We start from the raw sequence: 26912 nt of genomic DNA on the forward strand, positions 1-26912 counted from the left end.
CTATTGTTCATCCTTTAAGCATATCTGGTTGCCCAGCATTTAAGCTGTTGCCCTTAAGAGGGGACATTAATGTGTATCAGATTTTTCATTACCACAGACCTGTTTGTCTCTTCAGTTTTTCTTAAGTATTTTAGAAACAGGATTTGAAATCTCTTGTTTTCCAGCATAAAAAAATTTCTCTGCTTCTCTCTGTGGCTGTAGAAAACAATTTTGTCTAAATTCCTCCTGGCTTTCTTTCATTTTCCATTTTTGCTAAATACTTATCTGTACCAGCCATCACCTGAAACCTAGTTAGCTCCTAGGGCATCTTCTGACTTGCTCTAACACAGTCTCTTGTACATTTCATCTGACTCCTTACACCAGGCAATGTTTTCAGTGCCTTCTGTTCTCACTGGAAAAGTAATTTCTTAAATGGGATGTCACTTAGCATGAATGAGAGGAGAAAACATGCTCAGCTTCATTAAGCAGCAAATGGCTTTTGGCAAGTGTATAAGTAAATCAAGTTTATATAAAAGCCCTAATAATTTTCCACGTGACCTGTTACATTAAGCTTTGCTTGGTTTTATTTACCCTGTAAGAATGCATTCTGATGATTCTTATTTGAGGTCTATGAAGGAAACTTAATGTTATCCTATGAAAACTGAAAATGTCATAAATAATGAAGGGCTTGACTGAGTTTGAGGGAGATCAATATTGTGTTCATTTCTTGTGGTAAATTTATTTCTGAAATATATTATTTTTATGATTGCCACAAGAGGTGAATGCTGGATCTGTATATGTAAGAGGAAAGGCCAACAGGATTGTTTTGGTTTGCTTTTTTTTTTTTTTAAAGCCCCAAACCTTCAGGTTCTATATGCTGGCTCTTTGTATATAGGGAAAAAGAAACCAGGAGTGTTGTTTAGTGTTTTTTAGTTTGGTGTTTGTATTTTTTTAAAAGAATCCTTGTAATTGTATCTTAGTGAATTATGTATTCACTAAAATTGTATCTTAGTGAATTATGATGATTATTATTTGTAGAGAAATGAAATATTACTGCAAATAAGGACATTAAAATGCTGAGTGGTTGTGACCACTGTGCAGTGACAAACCATCTGATAAAATTCAGCAAGATTAATGTTAAATGATGTGTATAGGAGATATGAAAAAATCCCCAATTCCAATTTGCATATAAAATAGAAGTCTCTAATTAGACTACTATGGTCTAGGAATGAGGGTTACTGTTAGCTCAGTGTTCAAGAGCAACTGAAGGGGCAGAGGCATGGGAGCCATGGGGTGGACTGAGGAGAAGGGAACCAAGACCAGAACACTGAACTTCTTCTATTGTGCATGAGCCTCTGGTGCCACATCATGTACAATGGCTTGTGAAGAGCTGTTCCCTTAATCACAAAAATAGCACAGTACCACTGAAAAATATTTAGAGTCAGATTATAAGAATAATCTAATTTATAGAAGCACTTTCATGTGAGGAACAGATAAAGAGACTGGGATAGAAATGTTCACAAGCGCACATTTCGTTGCATTTCAGCAACATTCTCCCTTATTTATACTACACTCTTAAAATTAACTCTCATTCTTAATTTATGCAAATTTTAAGACTGCCTGAAAGCAGGTACCAAAGTTTTGAGTATGTGTTTTCTATTGGTTGATAATGCACTGATTGTAAGGAAAAAAAAAAAGAACACACACAGCACACCAGAAACCAGTTTAATGCACCATATTTTCCTGAAAAAGATTTGCAACTGTTAGACTGCAAATAATTCTGCTTGAATAGTGTAGTTTATTTTCCTTTCATAGTATGTTTTTAGATGATTGTTAAGGTTATATTTTAAGATGTGATTGGAAACCACAGTAGGAAGACACCTAAAACTACACAAGCCTCCCTGTGACATGCAAGTTATGAATAGAATGATGTTTAGTACTTCACTCTGTGATTGCACCTCAGTCAACTTCTCTGAAAATTAATTAGGTTTTTTTGTGGTGTCCTATTCCTAGTGACATTGTCATATATAAGGTCCACTGTCTAAAACAGAATATGAAGCATGAAATGTTTTCAAGAGAAAACCAAACAAAAACGTCCTTCAAAGAGATAATCATAAGGGAATAAAAATTGTATAAAAGTATTGACATTTTGAACTGTGGCTAGAGGCATTTTATTTGCCCAAATACTTTCTTTTATCAGTTGCACAAGATTGGTCTAGATGACATTTTGTGCTGATGAGCACCAATGTAAAATGAAAAATTAGAAGTGGATTCTATATTTTTTGAGTGTGTTGGGTAAGTGGCTCTTCTCATCTCCAATAGTGCACAGACCTGGAATGCTGGCTTAACTGATGTCCTAAAGGCTTCAAGAAATGGATGTCTTCCAGCAAAATAAAATCATAGCCAAGTGTGTAGAGACAAATTTAAAAATGTCTGCCTTAGCCCTAGCCACCCTGTCCTTGGTGCCAAGAACTGAACATCTATCTTGAATCATGTCTATGTTACCAAGTCACGCAAACCAATAAAACACATCTATCTATAAAGCAAAGCATGTGGTGCTGGAGATCCAGCATACATCGTATGTTCTTCGATATGTTTTATTTCAAACTACTTCTAGTATTATTCTGTGTGTCTGTTAACAGCTGGAGTGGATTACACATGCTGCTGAAGTCTGTCTTTCAAATAAGTTTTATCTGAAAGGATTTCAGTTCATATGATCAAAGGGGCTACTCTGCAATATGAGCCAAAGTCTGTTAAGCAGAGAGGTTTTAAAAGTGCTGTTTTGTACTAACAGGCTGTGGTAGATGCATCCCAAGCCTTCAGCCAGCACAGGTATTCTCATAATACCGCATGTCAGATTGCAAATGTGAAATTCATAATACAGTACCCTTGTTGCTAGTGAAACTCTATTTCTGAGCTAAGTACTTTAGAGAGTGCCCAGCCCTTCTGGCAGACTATTCAAAGAAAAAAAACAAACAGTGGTCTAGACCAGTGGTCTCCAAAGGGTTTGATCATCTACCTCATCAGTGAAGAATTTTTGAACATTTAGCCTCCAATAATGTATATTCTAGTATTTTCTCCCTGCACTGCTGTGGATCATAGAATCATTTGGTTGGAAAAGACGTCAGAGATCATCCAATTCAAACATCAACTGCAGCACTGCCAAGTCCTCTGCTAAACCATGTCCCCAAGGCCCCATGTATATGTCTTTTAAATACCTCTAGAGATAGTGATTCCACTGCTTCTCTGGGTAGTCTGCTCCAATGCTTGATAACCAGTCTAAACCTTCCCTGGTGCAACTTGATGCCTTTTTATCTTGTCCTGTCACTTGTTACCTGAGAGAAGAGACTTGTCCCCACCTTATTACAATCCCCTTTCAGGCAGCTGTAGAGAGCAATAAGAGTCTGCCTGTTCCCCAGGCTAAACAACCCCAGCTCCCTCAGACATTGATCTACTCCATATGAAAAATACTGCAACAATTTTAAGGAAGGAAGTCCAGCAGATGTTGCATCCCGGAGTTTGGGTTTAGATTAGAGTTTTTAATTTATGTTAAAATAAGTTCTGTAATCCCGCGTTTCCCCCGCGTTGTTCCCCCCCGCGGTTTCTGCCCCCATGCTGCCCGCTGCCGGATTCTTACCCCTGTGCCGCTCCTGTAACCACCCTGCCGTCCGGCCCCGGGAAACCCCGTGCTGGCCACACGATCCCGCTCAGCCCGCGGCTCGGTGCCCGCCCCTGCGGGGTTCTCTGGTTGGTCGCTGTTGCTGGCGTCACCGCCACGGCAGCCGCCCCTATTGGGCAGCAGGCCGTGGATCCTCTCGCCCCGCCCCTCCATAAAGCCCTATCCCGCCGGCAGCCAGGCGCCATTTTCTCCCATGCGAGTGCCGGGAGCGGTTGCGTCTTTCCATCGATCCGTGCCATGTGTGACCAATAAACCATTCCTGCCAAGCACGGAGTAAATGGACAAATTCCTTACCTCTTTGCCGGGTCCCTAGCGCACGGTAACAGAGGCTGGGCAGCCCACGCGCCCGAGACACGGAGCCGTGTCCGGGAACCCGCGGCAGCAAACCCCAGCAGCACGTGGAAGCTACGCCACAGCCGGGCTCCCAAGAGCCGCGTGCAGCCGGGGAGAGCAAAAACCCACGCCGCACAGCAGATATGTTATCAGGCTGAAAGAAATTCTTTCCCTGAAGTTTGCTTCTGTGTCGTGATAAAAAAGATTTCTGAAGAACTTCCCCTGGGTTTTTTTGGGTTTTTTCCAAGATAAAAAGCCTTATTGTATCTATTAATAATGATGACCACTATATTTTTATCTGCTGTTTTGTTTGTGTGGTCAATAGTTTGTGGAACTATTTATTTGCATGGTTTTTACCTAAGGGAACTAATAAGTGATGCCACCATGTAAGAAGAGGACAGACACAAGAGCAGGGTGCATCTTGGGTGGAGGCATCAGATTCTTAAGGAAGTGGGATTGATATGGACAAATTATCTCACAGAGCTGCGGTTCTAACAGAAGCCAATTAGTTTTGCCATGGTGTGTGTAGAAAACACTGAATAAGTATTTGACTGGACAACAGTCGTATTATATATTTGGGTGCAAGATTTGTGTGTTTTACCAAACAGAATGTTTTGATATTGCAAGACAAATGATGTAATTTGTTGTGTCTGAAGTCACAATATTTGCTCTTTTGGATTATCTTTGAGCTCACTATTGAACTGTGTCTTAGTGTGCGCCTATTTAGGCAAAGAAAACAATTCTTTTCAAATTACAGACTAATGTAAGATTAAAGCTTGATGTTTTCCTTTTCATTTTCCTTATGGTTTTGATATGTTCATTTTCTGGATTCCTCCATGAATACATAGGTTGTATTTTGATATTATTTACTGTAGTACTGATTCTGCACTTTTCAATTATAGTAGGATTTCGGAAATTCTGTGACTCAATTGACCTAAAGGAAAGGTATGGGGGGGGAATGCCATTGAATCCTCAAAGTTCAGTTAAAGGTGAAGTGGTTGAAGAGTTTCACTTTTTAAAATATGTTCTTATAAAAAAGACACAAAATTTTCTAGAATTGTTCTGGCAGAAATGATTGCATTCAATTTCAGCTGCCTCGTCATTAGGACAAGATTAGGTGGGATCCTAAGACTGCGAAGGTAACACATATAATCCTTTCATCCTTTCTGCATAGAATGACATTTCTATTATCTCTAATTATTTATCACCTGCTTTGTTACTGTTATGCTCTATCAAAATACCCTTGTTTTTAAAATAAAATATGGTAACATTTTCTCTGAGTAGCTTCAGTAGCGTGATGACATAAATCTCTCTTTTAACAAATAGGCTGATCCCCTATGGAAATTTGTACTGCTCAGTTCTGTCATTTTAAAGGGTTCTTCTGTGTTCTTGGTAGTTGAACATAATTTAACATGAGTGAGCATTACCCAAGATGTAGCACTCTGGAAAATGAAACTGTGTATCTGAGGATATCTTATGAACATAAGAGCTTAACATCAAGATATTTTAAAATTCTTGTCCTCCTTTAACAAATCAGAAAATAAACCTTCTTTATTTATTTGGAGTGTCTTCTGTACTTTAATAAGTATTTCTAGGAAATAATGGTACATAAAACAGGCAATGTGTAAAAATAAAGCTGGCTGTCATTTGGGACATTGAAGCTAACACTTGAGTTTTACAGAGTATCTTGAGGCTCTAAATGACAGCACACAATTATGGTGAGGCCGTTTTGAAGGAAAGATGACCAAGTTTAAAATTGGAGACCTGTAAAGAACTGCTTTACATACAAAAGCTCCAAATGCCTCTAAGGAGTGTTACAAACTGTGAACGCTTCTGTTGGTGAAAAATCTACAGGGATTGTTATGTTTTGAAAGTTAAAAAAAAGAATATTTGTGAAGTAGTATGCTGTCAATGTAATTAAAGCTTTTGCAAACATTATACCCGCTACAGAGCTGACTTCTGAGACACCCAGCGAAAGAACTAAAATTGAATCTCACAGATAATGAAAAATTCTGAATTTTCTGGGAATTAAATATTTTCTGCAGACCCGATTATTAAAAGTGCTTAGTACAAACATTTTGACCATTTAGCCAATAGCTGATATATAGGCAAGAAGCTTTCTTCATAATGGCACAGTTCCCTACGTTTGCCATTTTCCTTTAATTAAAACAACTGAGCTATACCTCATGTATTTGTGTACCCAGGCATTTTTACTATGTGTTGTTCTATTTAAATGTTTTATATGAAACATATTACATTTTATAGAGATTTTAATATATGTGTGCACATTCAGAATATTTTGAATTTCAGTATTTATTGCACAATTTCAGTATCTTAAACTCTTTAAAAATCAATCCTATATTTGGAGAAATAGTATTTCAACAGAGTCCTAGTTTTGCAACAGGAAAAACAGCTGATTATGTTGCAGTTCATCTAACACCATGGCAATTTCATAATGTACAAATTAAAAAAAAAAAAAAAGGCTATTCCTAGTAGAATAAATAGCTAATTTCAGACTAGCTTTTGTTGAAAAGCTTTTTAAATTCACTCTGCTGGGTCTCTACCTATGGAAAGATTATTGGATATGTTTGAGCACTTATATTGCCTTCTGAGAATGGCTAAATAAAAAGGAAAGAAAACTAAAGGCAATATTCTTATTGTCCTTATAATTATGTATTTTGAATATGTATGAAACATGAAATTAACATGTGATCAGCTATTTTCAAATTTTATCCTTTCTTGTGGTTTTAATTAGGAATTTGTTCTGTCATAGAATCATTTAGGTTGTAAAAGACCTTTAAGATCATCAAGTCCAACTGTAAAACTTAATCATTAAGTCATATTCCCAAGTGCGCCATCTGCATGTCTTTTAAATACATCCGGAGAGTGTAATTCCACCACTCCCATAAGTAGCCTATTCCAATGCTTGGTAACCCTTTTGGTGAAGACATTTTCTCATAAGATGCCATCTAACCCCCCTGACACAACTTGAAATGGCTGCCATTCTTCTTATGCAATATTTTATGTTATGATATAAATATGTAATTTATTTATTATTTCTTCCTTGTTATTGGTGAAAAGAGACCAAATCCTACCTCTCTACAGCCTCCTTTCAGGTGGTTGTAGAGAATGGTAAGGTCTCCCTGAGCCTCCTTTTCTCCAGGCTAAACACCTCCAGCTCCCTCAGCAGCTCCTCATCAAAAACTTGTGCTCCAGATCCTTCACCAACTTCATTGCCTGTCTTCGCATACATCATCAGTAGTCACAACGCAGTTCTTCAAATTGATACATGGGGCACAAGTTTTCTCTGACTGCATATTTAATGTCACACTTAAATCACTTTAACATGTAGTTTCAAAATCAGGAATAAGATGCAATGCATCAAGCCCACTGACAAATAACAAGATTCTTTACAAATAGGGTGGAAAATAGCTTAGTAATATAAATTTTAAAATAAAATTAAAATTGAAACTTTGGTATAAACAGTTAATTTTAAATGGTTTTCTAGATCACTGGTATTTCTCTCATGAAAAACTCTCTGTGGAAACCTGATTTTTTTGCTCTTTGCCATTGTAGATTATCTGTGGGGAACTGAAGGTAACATCCAAAGTACAGAGTTTGCAAAAGAAGTAAACATTTTCTTATCAGACCTCAGTCAGACACTGAAATCTATCCAATGAACAGAGATTACAAATGAAATTTTTTGTACAAGTAGGTCAGTGAGAAATTTAATATGTCCCTACAAAAACATAATTATAATAAAAGGACCCTAAAGGTGTGAAGTCTGTTTATTCTTTTAGCCTGCAATTGTTTCCAGAGCAAAATACTATTCTCTTGTCAGTACTGTAAATTAGGATGGCCAGATGTTAACTTGCTAGTTAAGATCTTCAACTGAGTATATTTAATTGAAGTGGTAGTCTATTTTCCTGTGCCTCAGTTTTATCATGGGTTTTATTATATTTTTTTTGTAAGGATCAAAAAATACAGGAAATTCAGATTTCCCAAAATCAAAAAATTTGGTAGATAAGTTGCTGTCTGAAAAAAAAAATCTTATTGTTGTTGGTTTGTAGTGCAAAAAGCTGTATGCTGTTCATTCAAATAAAATATATTTAGTGTAGCCAATGGTCTTACATTTTCTTGCTGATATTTTGAAATTTGGGTGACAGACAAAAAATGCTTAATTTCCTGCTAAATATATCTGCTTTTGGAATTAGGCAGAAATGAAAGCTGAACAGGAGCTAAAGACTTAAGAGACTACTAAATGATCTGTGAACATTTAGGCAGGAATTGCTATGGTGGCTTGAAAATTGGCTAAATTTTTCCAAGATGATCAGTATGGATGTTTACAGCTGCAAAACCAACATACTGTGCTTAGATTCATTGGTGCAAATGTAAAGGCTCTTGAAAGATTGCTGCTATAGAATTATTGGATTCCTGATAGACCTGATATTTAACAACAAATTTATAAGTCTTAGTAGAAGAAAAAAAAATCTTTTATTTCTTTTTAATATTTTCAAATATCATAATGTTAGTGGAGAGAGAACTCTTACAGGACAGAAAGACTTGAATAGTAATTGCAGGAAAAAAGCAAATGCCTCTCGTATAGTTAGAAGTGATGGGTCTTGAAATGAAAAGGGAATTTTGTGTGTGTGTGTATTTTCTGTACTAGGACAGAAAGAAAGAGAGAGGGAAGTGCCAGGTTCTTTCTGGATCTCAGTAAGAAAGGCCTGACAAGAAATACCTGAATGAAATACCTGCTTTCATAAAGCAAAGGAAGAGGAGGAATATAGGTAGCGAATAAATCTTACTGCCTTCAGATGCTGTGAACTCTATGTTCATGCTGCATCAGATGTGGGTGGATTTCTCCACTTGTGAGAAATTTCTGCTACTCTTTTAGATAAAGGAAAGCCATGCAGGTGGTGTAATCAGCAGAACTGAATTGGAACTGCCTCCATTACAGTGAGGTGGATGAGTCTGTCCTTTGGCCAAAGAGGTTTGTGCAGCATGACACATTCCTGAAAACAGAGCTCAGGGCCACCTTCTGTAGGAACTTCAAGGGAACTGTTATGTGAATTGCTAATTCCTTGATGTGCAATGGCCTCCTGGTCAGGAACACTACAATATAAGAAAGGTTATAAACAGAACAGTGTGTGATCCTTGATTTCCAGAGGGTGTTGCCCAGTTGTTGCTCACAGATGAAATTTATTGCCTATCTCCCTCATCCACTGATGCCACCTACTCTGTCTTACTGAAAATACTGTCTGTATGACTGTGCTGCCTGTGTAGGCTCTTCATCACTCTCCAGCACTGAAGTGGCAATTGTCTCTACAAGGGAAAGCAGTAGTCCAGAGATAACATATACTGTATGCATCATAATCCCTGAAGTAGGATGTGTGGGAGATGATACAACTCTTTGAAAGGAGCAATATGCTATTTTTAGTTATTCCAATGAAACCTTTATTCTAAGTTGCATTGAGCAGTTGACTGTAATGTGATTTGACCTTGTCCAGAAAGGTAAGTTTTGCAATTAAATAACCAAAAATCACTTACATAAACATTTTCCTGTAACAGACCATATGTTAGAATAATGGTATATAAAGCAGGTGATACACAGTTGAAGAGACTCATTATTTCTTATGCAACTCTTCTTTGAACTATATAAATAACTCAGGATTCTGGTAAAGGTTACCGTGTGTGTCTTCTTAAATCTTTAAAATAACAAAGAAGTACTTCTAGTCCAGAGGGCTTTCCATGAGTTCTGGAAATTACTTCTAGAAATTACTCATACTTTAGCAAGGAGGGTTCTGATTAATGGCAGAGGATCTGGTTGGAGGCCTGTCACTAGTGGAGTCTTCCGAGGTTAAATATTGGGCTCAGTCATCAATAACTTATTCATCAATTTCTTGGATGAAGGGCAGATCCCTCCTCAGCAAGGTCACTGATGACACAAAGCTGGGAGCAGTGACTGATAGCCCAGAGGGCTGTGCAGCCCTTCAGAAGGACCTCAGCAGGCTGGAGAGATGGGCAGAGAAGAACTGCCTGAGATTCAGCAAAGGCAAGTGCAGGGTCCTGCAGCTGGGCAGGAATAACCCCATGGCCCAGGCCAGACTGAGGGCTGAGCTGCTGGGAAGCAGCTCTGTGGAGAAGGGCCTGGGGGTCCTGGTGGACAGCAAAGTGTCCCTGAGCCAGCAGTGTGTCCTTGTGGCCAAGAGGGCCAATGGGATCCTGAGCTGCATTAGGAAGGGCATGGCCAGCAGGTCAAGGGAGGGGATCCTGCCCCTCTGCTTAGCCCTGGTGAGCCTCACCTGGAGTGCTGTGTCCAGTTCTGGGCTCCTCAGGACAAGAGAGACAGGGAGCTCCTGGAGCAGGTCCAGTGAAGGACTCTGGAGATGATGAGGGGACCGGAGCATCCCTCTTACAAGGAAAGGCTGAGGGAGCCAGTTCAGCCTTGAGAGGAGGCGACTGAAAGGGAATGTCATCAGTGTCTATCAGTATCTGAAGGGAGGGTGTCAGAGGATGGAGCCCTGTATGGGAATGATGCCAAACATCTGGCATCCTTACCGAGATTGGAACAAGAGAATGTTAAACTAAAGGCCCAGTTAATTTGTGTGTTTGCTGAAGACGCTGTGAATCTGGGTGGAAAACCACTGTATGAGTATGTCACTTATTGTGATTGAAAACACTCACATGCATGGAATGCTTGAGACATGATTTGTGTGTTACAAAATTAGCAAGAGGCCCTAAGGATCAATTAGAAGGCAATGGTGTATCTGTAAAGAAATTCAGTAAAAGGGAGCTCACATGGGAGAGAGAGTAGGAAGACAAAATCAACACCTATTGAACTAAAAACGACTGTACTGCATCAGCGTGTTTTTTCTTTGCCGACATCTTGGTACCAACATTTTGATACTTTGCACTTAGATTATTTCTTACATTTAGATTTTTCTTTGCATTTGATCCCATCACCAACAGCCAGGTTCTTCTTAGTGGTGCTAAGCAGTAGGACAAGAGGCAATGGGTAAAAACTGATGCACAGGAAGTTCCACCTGAACATGAGGAAGAACTTCTTTACTGTGCAAGTGATAGAGTGCTGGGAGGGATTGCCCAAAGGGGTGTTGGAGACTCCCTCCGCTGCACGAGATTCTGTCCAGGTTATTCTTGAATACCTCTGTAGCAGTCAAGAGACTTGATATGATCGCTGCAAGCATTTCTAAGGAGAAAGTATTCTATGCTTCTCTCATTCGGATACCAATGATTAGTATTTCTTTTATAATTTAATCAGTAAAGTTTGGCACATGTCTTTAGAAAAAAAAAAAGATGACAAGTGATTCAGCTTAGAATCGTCCTTTCCAACTCTTTTCATGTATTCCTTTGAACTTCATGTCTTAGTCAATCTTTGTGGCTTTGCTAACATTATGAGACCAGGTTGAGCTAGATCTGTGAAGCATTTGGTTTATTAAGCTTCTGTTTACTCCAGATGCAGCAACTTAATCAAATTAGGAAGACTTCTTACAAACTTGTCTCCTGTTTAGTTGGCTCAGAAGAATATACATTTTATTTTTATATATATATATAGTCTTTAATATATAACAAAGAGACAACATATATTTCTTTATAGCACAAAATAATTTCCAAGAATTGAGGACCTTAGAAACAATGAGGATTAGAATACAACAGTTTTTTTTTTTTTCAAAAATGCTGTAGGTTGTTTGAAATTCTGTATATTATTTTGCCTGAGAGATTTCCAACACCATAAAGGCATGCTTGAACAACCTTAGTACCCTAGCAGATTTTAGTTTCATTTTTACCAGCTGCAGAAACAGTTCAAAGGTGATTTTGAAATCTCTTTAATATTCTGAATGCTTTTATTGCCTCCTGATTCCAAGCAATTTTGTTGTTAGGATGTATCAAGAAAAAATGAGCATTTTTGAAAAATGTTCCAAAAGAGAAATGACCCAAAAGTTTCAGCTTTTAGGGAAAGAAGTCTTTCTGATATTAATTGTTCTGCATTAGTTTTCTCCTGAGTATAAAAGTTGAAATCTTTGATTGCAGCGGGATTGGCTGATGCTAAGACACCTCTGCAAGCTGAAATGGAAGCAGATGATGGCTCATCAAATCCTATGGGAACAGCTTTCACCCAGTATTATGTAATAGCTGTAATCCTTTGGGCCTATAAGAGAGATTCTGCATGGACTGAATTCTGAAAATGTCTTTCCTGTGAAGAGAATGGCCTTTCCAGTTCAGTAACTCAGTCTCTCTTGTAAGTTTGGTTCAGTCTTGTAAGTGCAAAAAGGTTCTTTCTCTACATTTTACTCTTTGGATGCTTACACTCACTTAGGAATATGCAATAACCTAATCAGCAAGGCAGTCTCTTACTAGTTCATTCTATTATTCTTTAATTATGCTCTATCTTTATGGAAAAAAGCAACTAGGACACATAGGGAAAAATATTATTTTTTGTGATGATCATAGTTACTCATTTTTCATTGCCTTCAACAGCTGTTAACATGTTTCTGCATTGATAACTGTCAATGAATTACAATTAATTTTTATACTTTCCTTATCACTTTTGAGAATCATTTTAGGGTGTTCAGGATTACTCCTACTCAACGGAAAATGGAGAAGTGCAGACAATCTAATCAGATCCAGAACAATCCCATCTTCTTTCTTTTGTTGTGTATACCTTTCTCTTTCTTGTTTATGTATCCCTATTACAAGAATATATCAGAGCAGGAAGCCCATATCTTCCTTATATTTAGAGAACTAAAGGACATTGCTTTGTTTTGAATGAGGGGGCTTCTTTACTGATGCTTTTTTATTTTCTGGAAGCTAAATCTAACATTGATTATTTGACCTGGGAGGTCATTCACCACCTAAAACTGACACTATGGTAGATCACAGTAAGATTGTAGCTTTAGTTATGCCACATGGCCTGTACATGCACTGGTTGACTGAAAACATCTTATGCACAGTAATCAGCTGTTAGAGAATTAATATAGGTGATAGAGAGTAATCTTTAAATCTCTCAGCTGGTAGCAGAATACACTACAAATATGTAGAGATGTCAGCTAGGCTGGCTTCTTTATTGCACAAGAGGAGCATCTTTAGGATATTTTATGATTCTAATAAAAGTTCAGGCAATATCAGAGTGCTGTTCTGGATCCATACACTGATGCTCAGAACAATGATTTTTTTAGTGAATGGCACCATCATAGTGCACTGTAGGAGCAAACATGGAGGTGCTGAATACATCCATTATGTAATTGCTCCATCTATGGAACTGTTGTGCTTGACATAAAATAATTGGTACAGATTTTCAGGATTTTCAAAATATACTGGCACATCTTCTTAACAGCAATTTCTCTGCATATTTAGATAGGCAATTGTATTGCAAAGTTATTTGCCAAAGACTAATTAATCTATTATAACATCCAGAAATTAAAATGTCTTCTCTAGAGGGCAAGAGCATCTGAATTGGTAGGGAGATATCTTTTGACTGCCATGCATTCCAGATTGGTGCCGATCTACCAATACCCTTAATTCTGTTGTGGTCAGGAAAAAGCAGTGTCTGTGTCACCACAGTCATTCCATTCTGGCTTGAACAGTATTAGTACTTGGAATTCAGGAGCTTGTAAGCATCTATTGCAGTCATCCTGCCTTTTTTTTTTCCACAATAATCATATGGACTAGTAGACTCAGGCATTACTGAGGCCTCATTTTTCACACTGTGAAGTGTAATACTATATTTGACTATTTAGATGTGGAGAACATTTTGGGTAGGAAGGAGACCATAACCTTCACATGTGCTACAAAATGGCAGTCGTTTCACCTCAGGAGGAACCTATTATCTGTTAAGGCCTTGTTTCTCAGTACTCTAGAATATTAGAGTTTTTGCCATGCTGCCTGTGGTTGTGCTAAAATACACTCATTGTTTGGCATGTCATACAGATGCCTGGTTTAATGGAGCCATACAACAATTGTATTTGGATTAGGCTTGTAAAATGGTTCTTCTTTTGTGGTGCTTTGATTGTAAGTTACCACAATTGGCAAACATAAAGAGAAATATTCAGTAAAGACAAAACTGTGGGGTTTTTGTTTTGTGATTTCACCATGTTCTGACAGCAGTGGGTGTAGTCAGGAGCAGCTATGTGAGAAACTTCTTTTGTAGTCTTCATAGACATTGTATTTTAGCTCTTCCCTCACTCTTCAGTCTGTGGCAATCTTGAGACTCCCAAGCCAAAACATTAATCAATCTCCAGGGCAGTCAGTTTTCGTTTCTCTCCAGAGTAATGATAGCTAGTAGCATGAAAGTATAATCTAGCCATGCATACTCTATGAGAAAATTATATTGTCTGTATTTCATGTTTGTTGCTGCTTTGATCTCAGCTCTCTGAATATTTGTGATGTGTAGTTCCTTTGATTTCTCTCTGTATTTTGGTGAGGGTACCAGGTTGCTCTCTCTGATTGAGTACACTGATATTCACACATTTCACATCTTCCTAACAGATGATCAGGATGTATTGACTTGTTCATGACTGATGACAGTTTCCCACTGTTCATGCAGTGGAAAAACACTATATTACAGGGTTACTTCTTCCCTTTTGAGCTCTTTAATTCTTATTTCTGCTTACTCCTTCTGCTTGTGTCTAGGAAAGTGGTACATTTGGAGATTGTTTTCTCAGCCAGCTAGTGAGGTATATGGGTCCTTGTAGATGCTATTTTACATACTACCTATATATGGGTAGAGTATCTGTTCTTCAGTCATCCAGGAGTCCTTCTTGAAGTGGTGCTGTAGATCCAGAGGAGCAAGAAAATTAGTCCTTCAATACTTATTTCCAGATCTTATGCTTCTTTGACTGAATTTTATATTTTATATTTTTGATTTCATAAGGCCTTTATCATTTCTTTTCAAAGATCCAAGTTTTCTAGTTTGCTTCTTTTCTTGTTGCACTGTGGGAATATCAAAAAGTTTAGCTGACTTCACACAATGATTGTTTAGGTGGCTTTCTGTCTCTGAGTAGACTCAAGGAATTTCATATGGCCAAACCAAATTCTGTTAGATCTCTAGACAAACTTAGTATCTATATTGTATGGTATTTAGACATGTACTGTAAGGTCACCTGGAGTTCTCTCTTTGCTTTCACCCAGCATTGTCTTAGTCTAATAGGATCCAGGGCTGTTTCAGCCTTCAGTGGAGTGATGCTGCAGTTGTTTGTGGGACTCCTCAGGCCTTCTCCTGGATGGGAAAAGGCAAAGGTAACTGATCAGAGCGAGTTGTTGTGGGAATGTACATGCAGACTCAAAGAAGAAAGGTTACTCATCAGTAACTGGTGTTCTTTGAGAGGTATAGTCTGCATGTACATTAGTCTCCTACCTGCTTTTCCCCTCTTTCTGAATCTCTTTCAGGTTTGATTGTGCATTTAAGAGGAACCGCAGTGGTGGCGGATGCACTCTGCCCTGTGTGTCAATGCCTCAAGCAGGACGAGGGGAGGAGTGGGAGTGCCCCTCCCGGGACACTCCAGGGCAGGCCACAAGCCCACCCACTCTTAGAGTATATGTATGGACTAAGTGTCTCAAAGTACTGCAGCTGTTCATTGGTAGGTAAATTTTCTTTACTGTATTCTCACAGGTAAAGCAGTAGATTTTATTTTTAAAACCAGTTTAATTCATTGACTCTGTGGATGATATGCATGAACAATGCACGGGGGGGAAATTTATACCACAAACTGCATTACACTGAGTAGCTCCCTGTCTCCCTAATGGTTTAATCTCTTGTCTTTCCCCCCATCCTAACCTTATCTAGATATTTAAATATCTTCATTCTATTCAATTTGTCATTTCCATTGAGAGCTACATGAAAACTTCAGATCATATAAGTTGTAACATAATTTAAAAAATAAAACAAAGTAATGTCATTCACAATTGTAGCTAAGTGTGCGAACTAAGATGGAAGATTGTATTTACTATTAGAAAATGAGGCTATAAATGGAACTGGATTCTATAAGAATAAGTTACATTTATACTAGTGTATTGTTCTTTAAAACTTCTTAGTTGCAGGAAAGTCAAAATTTGAGTTTAAACATTTTTTTCCACAGCTGACCTCATGTGTTTTTTTCTTTTTAATCATAGAAGCCTTGTAGTAATTTCCTAATTCACTACACTTCCTGCCAATTAAACAAGTAGACATGGGGTATAACCTAGCTTAAACTGGAGATGTACTTGTCCCTGCAGGCAAGTATGCACATGCAAATTCTGCAAATGCTTATTTTCAAGTGAGTTGAAGGCTATTACAGAAATATGATTCTGAGTTATTTGTACTAGGAGTTCTCTGAGGTCTGTCACCTTTCCAAACATGGTGGACATGCTTTTACCAGTTCCTTAAGGTTGTAGCAATTAATGTTGCCTTGGCAGCTCAAAGAAATTTGCAGTTAGTTTTCTGTCACTTTGCCTTTTCGGTAAGGTGTAGTTTATCTGGGCTTAGTTACAGCCTGCAAACTTCGCTGAAGCTTCTGATCTGTGGTACAAGAGATACATGTGCTGTAGATATCGGTACACGTACATAAAATATTATGAAGAGCTGTAGTTTTAGAAAGTTACTGACTTGTGTGTAACATCAAGCTGTCTTTGCACATTCTGAGAAGAAAACCCAAAGCATGCAGTTTTCTAAACAACCTTAGATGAACGCTATATATATATGCAATGGGGAAGAAAATGTGGGAAAAGCCATCTTGTTGTGCCCCATAATCTGAAGTTTATGGCTCCAAAACCAAGCATGTATTCTTGTGATAACAGGTCTTTGAAGTGCTGTTTTAATTTAAGAAAATTTAAAAAAATGAAGAGAGAAAGTTTCTGTCTATCTGCTGTTAGTAAACACTATTGGATTCATTTACTTGATTTTATGCTTTCTTTTTCCTTTTCATTCCAGTTGCTATTTAGCTTGTATTGTTGTTAGCTTTTTTAATAAAAAAAAAATATTAGATCTCAAGATTCTCACTAGGAAAAGTGATACTGGCAAGGAGGCTTTATGTCTTTCTTAAATTTTTAATTGTTTTCAATTCTTAAAAAAAACAGAATTTTTATAACTCCGTAATATTTAATTTAGTGAGCAAATATGATATTTTAGAGAGATGCCTTTTATGCATGGCATAAATGAGACACATTGAATTTTGGTGCTTTTGCTAATACATTTTTATTAAATAAAAATGAGCACATGCACACATAGGCCCACACTTATGTATATATCTGCCAAATACAGGGTCAACAATAAAGGTCTTTGTAGACTCAGACACATTTGGAAAGTCTCTAATTCTAGATTCCATCTCTTCCTCCAAGCATCTGAAGAACGCTGTTGCACTAAGTGCCCAATCCTTTCCTGTGAGTAGCTGTGAGTAACCTTAGCCTGACTCTAGAAGGATACCAGTGGCACTGACAGTAGATGGGAGCAGATTTTTGTACAGAAGGAAAAGGGTCTCTGTGCCTTTGTGTGCATGTAGGTGCATGGTTTGTTCTGACCTAAATCTACTTGTAAGTTTTAATGCAATTTATTGAATCATACAAGAAATTCACTATTTTTCTTGATTATAGTATAGACATACTTTGTATAGACATACAAAGACTAGTGTGTCAAGGTAGGTAGTTGAAATAAGAATCTTTCCTTTGTTTATCTGAGAGGAAATCAACCTTGCATATAGCCTCTACTGTCTTTACCTCTCTCCATCAAAATAATTAGAAAATCTTTTGCCAGTCTTGGCTCTTAAAAGTGTTGGCACTTCCATTCATGATGGTGTGACCAAACACTTCAGTGTTTGCACATCTCTCTGCTACTTCCCTTACTTGTTTGCATAGATGAACTCTGTTAATGATTGCACTTCAGTGCCTACTTTTTTTTTTTTTTTTCCTCTGTTTTAGGGCTAATTACCATGAATAGTAGGTTTTAGAAGACATTAAGTACTTTTTAAAAAAGACTATGTTACAGACTGGATTGGTATGTTGAACCTCGAAATACTTGATAGCTGCAATTTACTTTAAATGGAAAATGCCTGTAATTAAATTTCCATTTAAAAAGTAAGCCATTTGTAGAGTACATTTTTATTCCATTCCTCCTTTAGTTTTGCATTTCAATAAAACAGTTACATTTTTATGACGTCTTTTAATACATTAGTTTAGTATTTTAAAAAAACAACTGCAACATGATTGTGATGCTGGAAAATGCAAATTTACATATAGAATATTTGAAAGACGACTTACTATGCTCTATAAAATCTCAACTTTTGAAAAGCTCTATTTAGACACAGTGAGATACATAGTTGCACTTCATCCAAGTCTTTTGTGATTACACTGAACATATTCCTAACATTTCTCTTACGTTTTGCCTTCTGCTGGTGGGGAACAGATAAAAGGAATGGAGGTAATAGAAAACATCACGCATGTTTTCCTGGTGTTTAAATGTTTAATTTTCTGAAATTCTTAAATCATTTTGAGATTGATTTCATGGAAAGTTGTTGCTCCACACATGAGTATCTTGAGACCTTCACTTTTCATGGAAGCTTTTGAACAGTAAGTAAAGGATTGTGAGGATAAGAAATAAAAGCTTTGTAAGAAGAAGGGCAAAAATATATTCAATTAATTCCAAGAATACACTAACATTTCTAAAACCTTCCCTCCTTTTCGAACTTAATGTTGTACTCTGCTCTTTACCTCGTTGCCTTTCTTGATGGGTATTCATGTTCTTGCATGGTCCCCAGTATATGATTTTCCTTTTTAAATAATGTACAAGCCATGATCCACTGAATAGAGAAGATTCAAAATCCTGAATAAAACAATGAGAAACAAATGGGTTACTTTTACCTTTCGTTCTTCTTTTCTCCTGCTTTGTGTGCTGTGACGTGAATTTCTGATTCATGTATGCTCTATCCTGTCATAAAATCAGCCTTAAGTGAGCTGGGCTCTGGAGTAGTCCAAGCTACATGACTAAGTAGAGGTTATAATGAGATCTTAATGTGCTAATTCCTATATTCCTGGAACTCAGTGGTTGAAACTACATCCAATTTTCTTAGCAAATCTGTGTCTGTGCAGAATTTCTCTTCTTTGATCTGTCTTGCCATATTGTCGTTCATTATAGTTTCTTCATTGTGATGATGTTAAATCATCATACATGAAATTTATCTTGTACACTCTTTAAGCTTGAGCACAAAAAGTGTGAAAGAAAAGTAGATTGATATTTATTATGGCTTTTTATATGTGAATATTTTTTTATTTAACTTGGATTGCTAAGGAAAGTTATCATTATACATTTAAAAATATGCTGTTCTATGTTTCTCCTTGCATTTAAAAATGTGTTTTCCTAGAGTAAACAGGATTTGCTTGCAAATACAAAATTTAAATAATTTTACGAAGCTTGTTGTTTTGAGATCTGTTCTGGAGAGCACAGACTTCTGCATCTCTGAACACTATCAGTAGTTTGTCCTGGAAGCCACAATGATCTTTTAAGTCACATGAAGTTGTTTTGAGAAGACTTCTGGATAGTATGCATGTCTGTAAACCAGCTTATACTGGTCTTTCAGCTTACCTATGTTTCAAAGTCCAGTGTAAATAAATTTGTACTTTTTTCATAATTAAATTTCATATTTAACACTTATATTTGTTCAGCATTTTAAATTAAATTTTTACATATTTTATTTATTGTGCAATTAGTGATGCATATAAGGTGAAATAACTTCATGATTGCACTGTGCTGGAAAAATCTAGCATGTGCCAAAATGCTAAACATCTTTGTTAACTACAGAATTAAGAATTGTTTAACTAGTTTCAATACTGATTATAGAATGAAGGAATCCTTTATGGATTCATTATGGAAACCTGTCCTGTTTATACTGTTTTTAGCATTTCCCTGTTCTTTCTGGATGTCTTAAATTATAACAGTGTACATGTCAGGTTCTAGTGGCTATGGTATATGAAAATATGTATGTGTATTGAGAATTATTTTTACAAACCTTGTATTGTGAAGTAAATTATGTATAGATCAGAAAAATGTATACATGTTTATCTAAGTGGTAAGCACCAGAATATTGACTTGAAGGGAGATATTCTGGTAATTTTGGAAGCATAAACACGTGGGAGTGTTATCGCAATCTCATAGCAGTGTTGGCAAAAATAGGACAATAAAAAAAGGCAAGACATGCCATAGACTGTAGCAGCATAGAAAAGGAAAAGTCATCAGGACTTCAGCTCTTCTGTGTAGGCATTTAATCTGATGCACAACGACCATTTTCTGTGCTTTGTAGTACTTTTGCTCCAGTTAAGGGTCGTAGTCTCAACGTCTGTGTGGAAAATCACCATACATTGGTGCTAACAGGACTGGAGGAGACTTGCAGCCTGTCTCAAGTTTAAATTTCTGGCTAAGATAAGTAATCCACAAACCTTAGTTATCTTCAAAGATCAGTTATCTTCAAGGATCAGTTCCTCTCGTTCCAGAAAGGAATCCCTAGTTGTTTTTCTGGTTCACTTACATAGAGATTAAAGGATGGTACATTAGTGGAGGTACAAAATAGCCCACTTTCCTATCCATTGTTACTGTGTATTCTGTGATAAGGTTTCGTATGTATCATGTTGGGGCATTATCCCACAGAAATTATTAGTAAAGAAGAGTTATCAGAAATACAACAATACCTAATGATAATCATGAAGAGTTGCTGGACAACCCTACCAAATTGGAGCATGATGTATTTTCTCTCTTTTGAACCCTGCAGATCAAGGCAGGGTCATGTAGGGAAGAGCCTGAGCCCAGGAACTATTTTCAAATACAAAAGGAAATTACCAAATTTGCTGGTGGCTTGCTCATTGCAGCCTAGACTAATGGCAGATTTGCATCTTGGACATGGAGATGCTTAAGTTACCTCCACAGAAGGAAATATGTCTGTGAGTGTTCAAGCTGTTCCCTGACTGAAATGTCAGGTAGCACTAGCTTAGGTGTGGTGCCACCAAAATGCATCTGTACAGCTTTTAGACTTAGTGTATCCTAATGTGGTGGTGCCTTTATGAATTTGCAAGCATGTACCTGCCATACACATAGCACTGTGCCACACCTGTAGGCATTTTTTTCCATGAGGTAATGATCTTTATTGGTCTTTAAATCATTAAATTTGCATGAAATTTTATTGGTCTTTAAATCATTGAAGTTACGTGAAAGACTAAGAACTCAGAGAAAAAATGAGACAAGATTTTTCTGCACTGGTAAAATTAACACTGGTCATGAGAACATTCAAGCATCAGAAACAGAGTTTTTGATGAGTAGTGTTATGATTGAAGTAATTTCAATATTGGGCAGTGCATAGGAAGTCCAATGAGTAGTTCCAGGTTGTAGGAGAGAGGGAGCTGACAGAAGCAAGAGCTCTTTGGAGCAAGAAATAGAAAGAGGTTGTTATCCCTAAGGATTTCTTACTCATTTGAATGAGGGAAATTTAAATGTGTTTAAGAGAGAAAATATGAGAAATTAGGTAAAGAGGACAGGGAACTAGATCTAATCTAAAGCTTAAGGAGACAACTGGCCTGACATTTTACTTCTGTGCATCAGAAAGACATAATTAATGTAATTATTTCAGAACTTCAGTGAAATCTGAAATGTTTGTGTCCTTTTGGAATAAAATTATTTGTGGAGGAACTGTCTGTAATGACTTCATTTCTGTTACACCTTGACCCAGGAAAATAACTGATAAAGCTTAATTTAGGAAACTAATTGTTAAAAGTATTAAGTATTGGTTGGGTTTTTTTCTCCCCTGGAGTTGTATAGCTTTGTTCTGGCTTTTAAAAACTTGGTGGTAATTTTACTGGACTGTTTTCAGAGCCAGCTACTCTATTTTGTATCCATCAGCATCATTCCATTGTCTTGAGAGAAATAATACTGCTTTACATAATCTGTTGACCTAGCCATTTTCTCTTGAAAGCTTATAATCAGTAAAACAATAGAAGAGGAGAAATATGCATACAAAATATTAAATGAAATTTTCTTTGGTTGAAATGTTATATAATAATTTTGCTTGTATAGCATTAGTAAGTCCAAATATCAGGTCATTTGCCTAGAGAAAACTTCATTTGAAGACAGAGAAAATTCAGTTCCCTGCAAAGCCAGTACAGAATCTACCTGTTCTTAGTCCACCATTTGTTCATAATTGATGAGTATGGGGCTTCCTTTTTGAGTTACTTTTACAGCAATGAGAATATTTCATGGGACACAGTTTTTTGGGTTAGAGAGAAAATAAATAAGCTGAATATAAGCCTTGGGTATTTTTCCATGATTTTAAAATATCTAAGTGACAAATTTGCACTTCTAAAGTACAATGAAACCCAAACTTACTACCTCGTAGTTAAAGGTCTTCTATTTGAAAGCTCGAAAGTTTCTTTACTATAACTAGAACTGTCTAGGAGTCTGCCTAGGTACACTGATGCAGTAGCAGGAATAGGCACTTAATTATTGCTTGGTTTAATTGCAGAGTTAGGATATTGATTTCTTTAGTTTTTTGTAGGATATCACATGACTTTTTCTCCCCTCATTAATGGAAGTATTACTGAACTGTGGCAAATGAGAACAGAGGAAGGATCTATTTTCTTGTTAAAAGGAGTTTGGCAGATTTTTTTTAATATAAAGATAGATTCTGCTTTTTTAAAAAAACCAAACTAAACCCCAAAAATCTATCCATCCTGTTTAACATAGGAAGTTTTATCCCTGGCTATATTAATTTTTAAAATAAATGCAATATTAAGGTCTAACTTTGCCAAACACTGAGCTTCTCCAAAGTTTCTCCAAAATTTCTCTGAAATTTGTACCTGTTTAAGTCAAGACAAATATGTTTCTAGATTACAGAGATGCCACCTATTTGAAATAAATTTCCTAATGCATACCTATGTTATTGAAGAAAGAATTTTACTACCTAAAATACTTTTACTACCATAATTCACATTTCTTTCAAAATGCAACACAAGAGCTATAGTTACTAGTTCATTTATTTATGTACAAGTTTGAGGCATTATCCCTGTTCCTTTCCCAAGCTTATTTGAAATGTTCATATAACAAACTTCTGGCATGTTCACTTACAACTTAGTGAATTAGAGAGTTATTCTCCAAAGGGGTAGCGTAAAAAGATGAATGTGATTTTAATAAAGACAAGAGAGAATACAAAAGAGAAAGTGGAAGTAATCAGTAAAGAAAGGAGAAATAAAGACAGAATCTTTGGTTTTGCCACTTCTTCAAGTAATCCTTGGGTATATTGGTGTAGTGGGGCTTGCAGTCAGATACAGGTTTATTCTAGTTGCAATTTTTAAGTGTCTGTATATGATCCTTCTGTTAAATGGACGTTGCATAGCAGTACTAGGCCTGCAAAAATACAGCTGAGTATTGCCTAAATTGGTTGTACGTTTTCAAATGTTCCAGACAGTTTTATTTTAAGCTTTTTAAATCAGTATATTTCTCAGAGCTAATTTTGTGATAAATAATAAGCTTTAAGACAACAATCTCCAAAACTGTTCCTTCCTTCCCAATATAATACTCCCAAAACTTAAATTTGCCCTAAACATTTTCAAATAATATTGTTTCTTTGCTAGAATATGGATAGCTGTCTCAATAATTGATATGATCTGTGTAGATGGATACTTTACTATATAATGAGTGTACTTAAGGTAACACAGTGAATTTTGCACTCCAAGCAGACATGCTCCTGCAGTGCTGGCCCACAGTTGAGTATGAAGGATAAGTGAGATAATCACATTGAGATTAATTAACTCTTCTGCTTATGTCAAATTTTTACCATAGTTTGAAAACTAGTTTAAAAAGTCATTTTTAAAATGAATGCAAATCAAATTAAACACTTCTCTAATATCATGAGTTATCCAGTATTCTACGTCATTGAATTTACATGACAGGTTTTTTAGTCCAGCTTTGGAATGGATATACACACTCCTATTGAGGTATTAGGGGAATGTAGGAAAGATGATTATAGATCATCACCTGCTGCATCAAGTGCATTATTGCAACTTTTGGTAGTTAGGTTTACAGATACGTGATTCTTGCTTTTTTCAGGCTATCAAAAAGTGCAGCGTGGAAACCAAAGTTACTGTAACAGGAATCAATGATGTAATCCAAATTAAATGTACATTCTCTATTAATGTGTATCAAAGAATATTACATTTATATATCAAAATAAACAGTGGTAGAAATTATTAACTGTGAATTCTTGTTTTCCAATTCAGGACAAGAGATGAAGAACTGAATTTCAGTTTCCATATGCAAAATAATATGTGGATACTTGCATTATTCTGTCTTATCTTGGTTATAAATAATGGTTTAAAGTCTTTGTATGAAAAGCCATGAGTGGTTTATAATTCCCCATATTGTGTGTGTGTCTGTTTTTAAGACATTTCAAGTCTTCAGGTATTATCTGAAATAACCATTTCTTGCTAGATCTGACAGGATTCATGTTCTCTTTCAGGAGACGCTGATAGATTGGTGTGATGAAAAGGAGCTTAATTTGATTTTAACAACTGGAGGAACAGGGTTTGCACCGCGAGATGTCACTCCAGAGGTGAGATAGTCCTGGATTAGAAAAATCTGCCCTTTGGTGTAAAGATGCATGAGTCTGGAGGAGGGAGGGTGATTTTTTTTTTTTTTTTATTTCCTCTGTAACTTTACTTTGCAGTATCTGTGAATGGGTCAAGTGCTACACAATTTGGAATCAGAAAAAAGTAATAGAAAATATAGCACAAGAGAATTACTCTGACCTTGGGTTCTGACCCAAAACGATTTTCAAACTAAAATGTGGTATAGTATAATGGTTTTCCATTCCTCTCGCAAAACAAAATTCTAATAGTTTTGTGGCGTAATTTTCCTTAGCACTGCAGTACAACACTGCTAAGCAAAATCTTGTGTGGCTTTTGTTGTGTCTTGTGCAAGGAAGAGTGGGAAAAGAGAGATGGATCTGCTTGTCAGAAAAATCTAAACAGTCACAGAGGTGGAGGTAATCTGCACCAGTAAATGTTGCTGAGGAAATTTGCTTACATTACACTTATCTGAAGCTAAAGTAAGGAAGGATAAATGAGAAGCTTAACCTAATGACCTCATGACCTTGAGTTGTCATGTGAAATGACTGTGTGATTGTTCTTGAACTATTTTGTTATTTATGGTTCCAAATTAGATTAACATGAACTTTTAAAATCACATACTTTATTTGGTGTGATTATGTTCACTAAAGGGCAGAATTAAGATTGAGTTGTGTTTATTTGCATCATTAAACATACCTAGATTTCTCTTAAGTACTCATGTATGTTTTCAATTTCTTATACTCTTAAATTGATTTGAGTTCTTTATAGCATATCTACAATGCTTTTTACTTACTAATGTTTTGTCGCATGCCTGAACTTCAACATTTTTTTTCCATTAGGATTCTAAAAACATTTTTTAATTTATTGTATAACATTTGTGTAACTAGAGAAACATGTAAACAAAATGCTCCTGTTCATTACTTGTGGTGGAACTAGAAACCTTGAGTAACTAAAACCGGGGGGGGGGGGGGGCAGTGTGTGTATCAGGAAATGGGAACAATGTTAAGATGAACACAGTGTGGTACCTAGAGAAACTGAGTTTGTGGATTATTCACTTTGCTAAAGCCACCACAAGTGAAAAGTGAGTTGGTTAAATTTGTCTCTTGCTTGCAAACTAACATAATGCTTTTGAAGGTTGTATAACCAGGACTGTGTAGAAGGAGGGATGAATTTCTGCTTCAGTTTTCCTTTGTGCAGGGTCAAGCCTAGGCAGCAGTGCCAGACGAAGCATTGTAGCCAGTGCAAAAAATTAGCTACAGATTCTCAAGCAGCATTTGGGACAAAAAATAAACAAATGAGAACTCTGCAGACAAACACCTAGTATTTTCTTTACAGTGCACTGCTGTTACTCAAACAAATTAACACAGGTAGGGATGATTTTTTTTCATCAGTTTTGTTGAGGAAGCCATTCTGAAAGTTATCTGAGTTGTTACTGTGTTTCTGTATAATAAAAGCACATTGATATAAAAATCATTAATAACTTGTACTGAAGAAAAACTGCATTGTTTTTAAACATAATAGATGTGCAAGACTTGGACTGATCATAACAGAAGCAAGTGTTCCGACTGTCAAATTATTCCCATATTTAAAAAGAACTTAGATAGGAGAGTCTCTACTCACTTTTCACTTAATTAAGTTCTGACTGTCAAATTATTCTCATATTTAAAAAGAAGTTACACTGGAGACTCTTTACTCACTTTTCACTTAATTAAGTTAGATTAACTTTAATCACAGTAGAGTTATAGAATCCCAGGTTTATTACAAAGTGGTGATGACAAGCATTGTTCCTATGATAGGATTTATTACATCATTCAGTCAAACAAATTATTTTAAGGGAAGAAAATCAGTTTGCCTGTATATGTTATACCAAGAACATACTAAGAAGCCTAAGGCTTGTCCCCATATTTTATGTCTTTTGGGTCAATGAGAAAACCCAAAATGGAAAATTCATTATGTCAACATGAAATGTGCAATACCAAGCCTTTAGGAAGACTTGCATTGATGTAGAAAGTGGTTTTCACCCCTTGTGTGTATGGTGTTGGTTCAGCACGCTCTCATCACTGAGCTGACAATGAAAGGATGTGACCATGGTATTGTGCTAGGGAGATGTCATCTTTAAGATGTTAATTTAAAACTTTTTAAGAATTGAATTTGATAATGGAAAATGTTTTACTATTTTCCTTAGAATAGAGACAAAAGTCTGTTGAATCATAATTCTGCTGGTGTGTTTCAGTCCTGCTTCTCCTTAATTCCCCTGTACTTTGGACTAGAAAGCAGGTTTCTCTGTTTCTTTTCTATAGATATATAATTGTACATACACAATAAAGGTAGT

General features: G+C 36.5%; 1 protein-coding gene across 20 annotated transcripts in view; it reads left to right on the forward strand.

Moving 5' to 3' along the window:
- The window catches only part of GPHN (gephyrin), a 275721-nt gene that overhangs the window by 119502 nt on the left and 129307 nt on the right, over nucleotides 1–26912 (forward strand). For all 20 annotated transcript variants that reach the window (XM_053980254.1, XM_053980258.1, XM_053980257.1 and 17 more), the window contains exon 4: nucleotides 24472–24564. In XM_053980254.1, the coding sequence (XP_053836229.1) occupies nucleotides 24472–24564 (93 nt within the window). The remainder of the gene's footprint in view (nucleotides 1–24471; nucleotides 24565–26912) is intronic.

This window comes from Vidua macroura, chromosome 6, assembly GCF_024509145.1.
Source record: "Vidua macroura isolate BioBank_ID:100142 chromosome 6, ASM2450914v1, whole genome shotgun sequence".
NCBI classification, from domain to species: domain Eukaryota; kingdom Metazoa; phylum Chordata; class Aves; order Passeriformes; family Viduidae; genus Vidua; species Vidua macroura.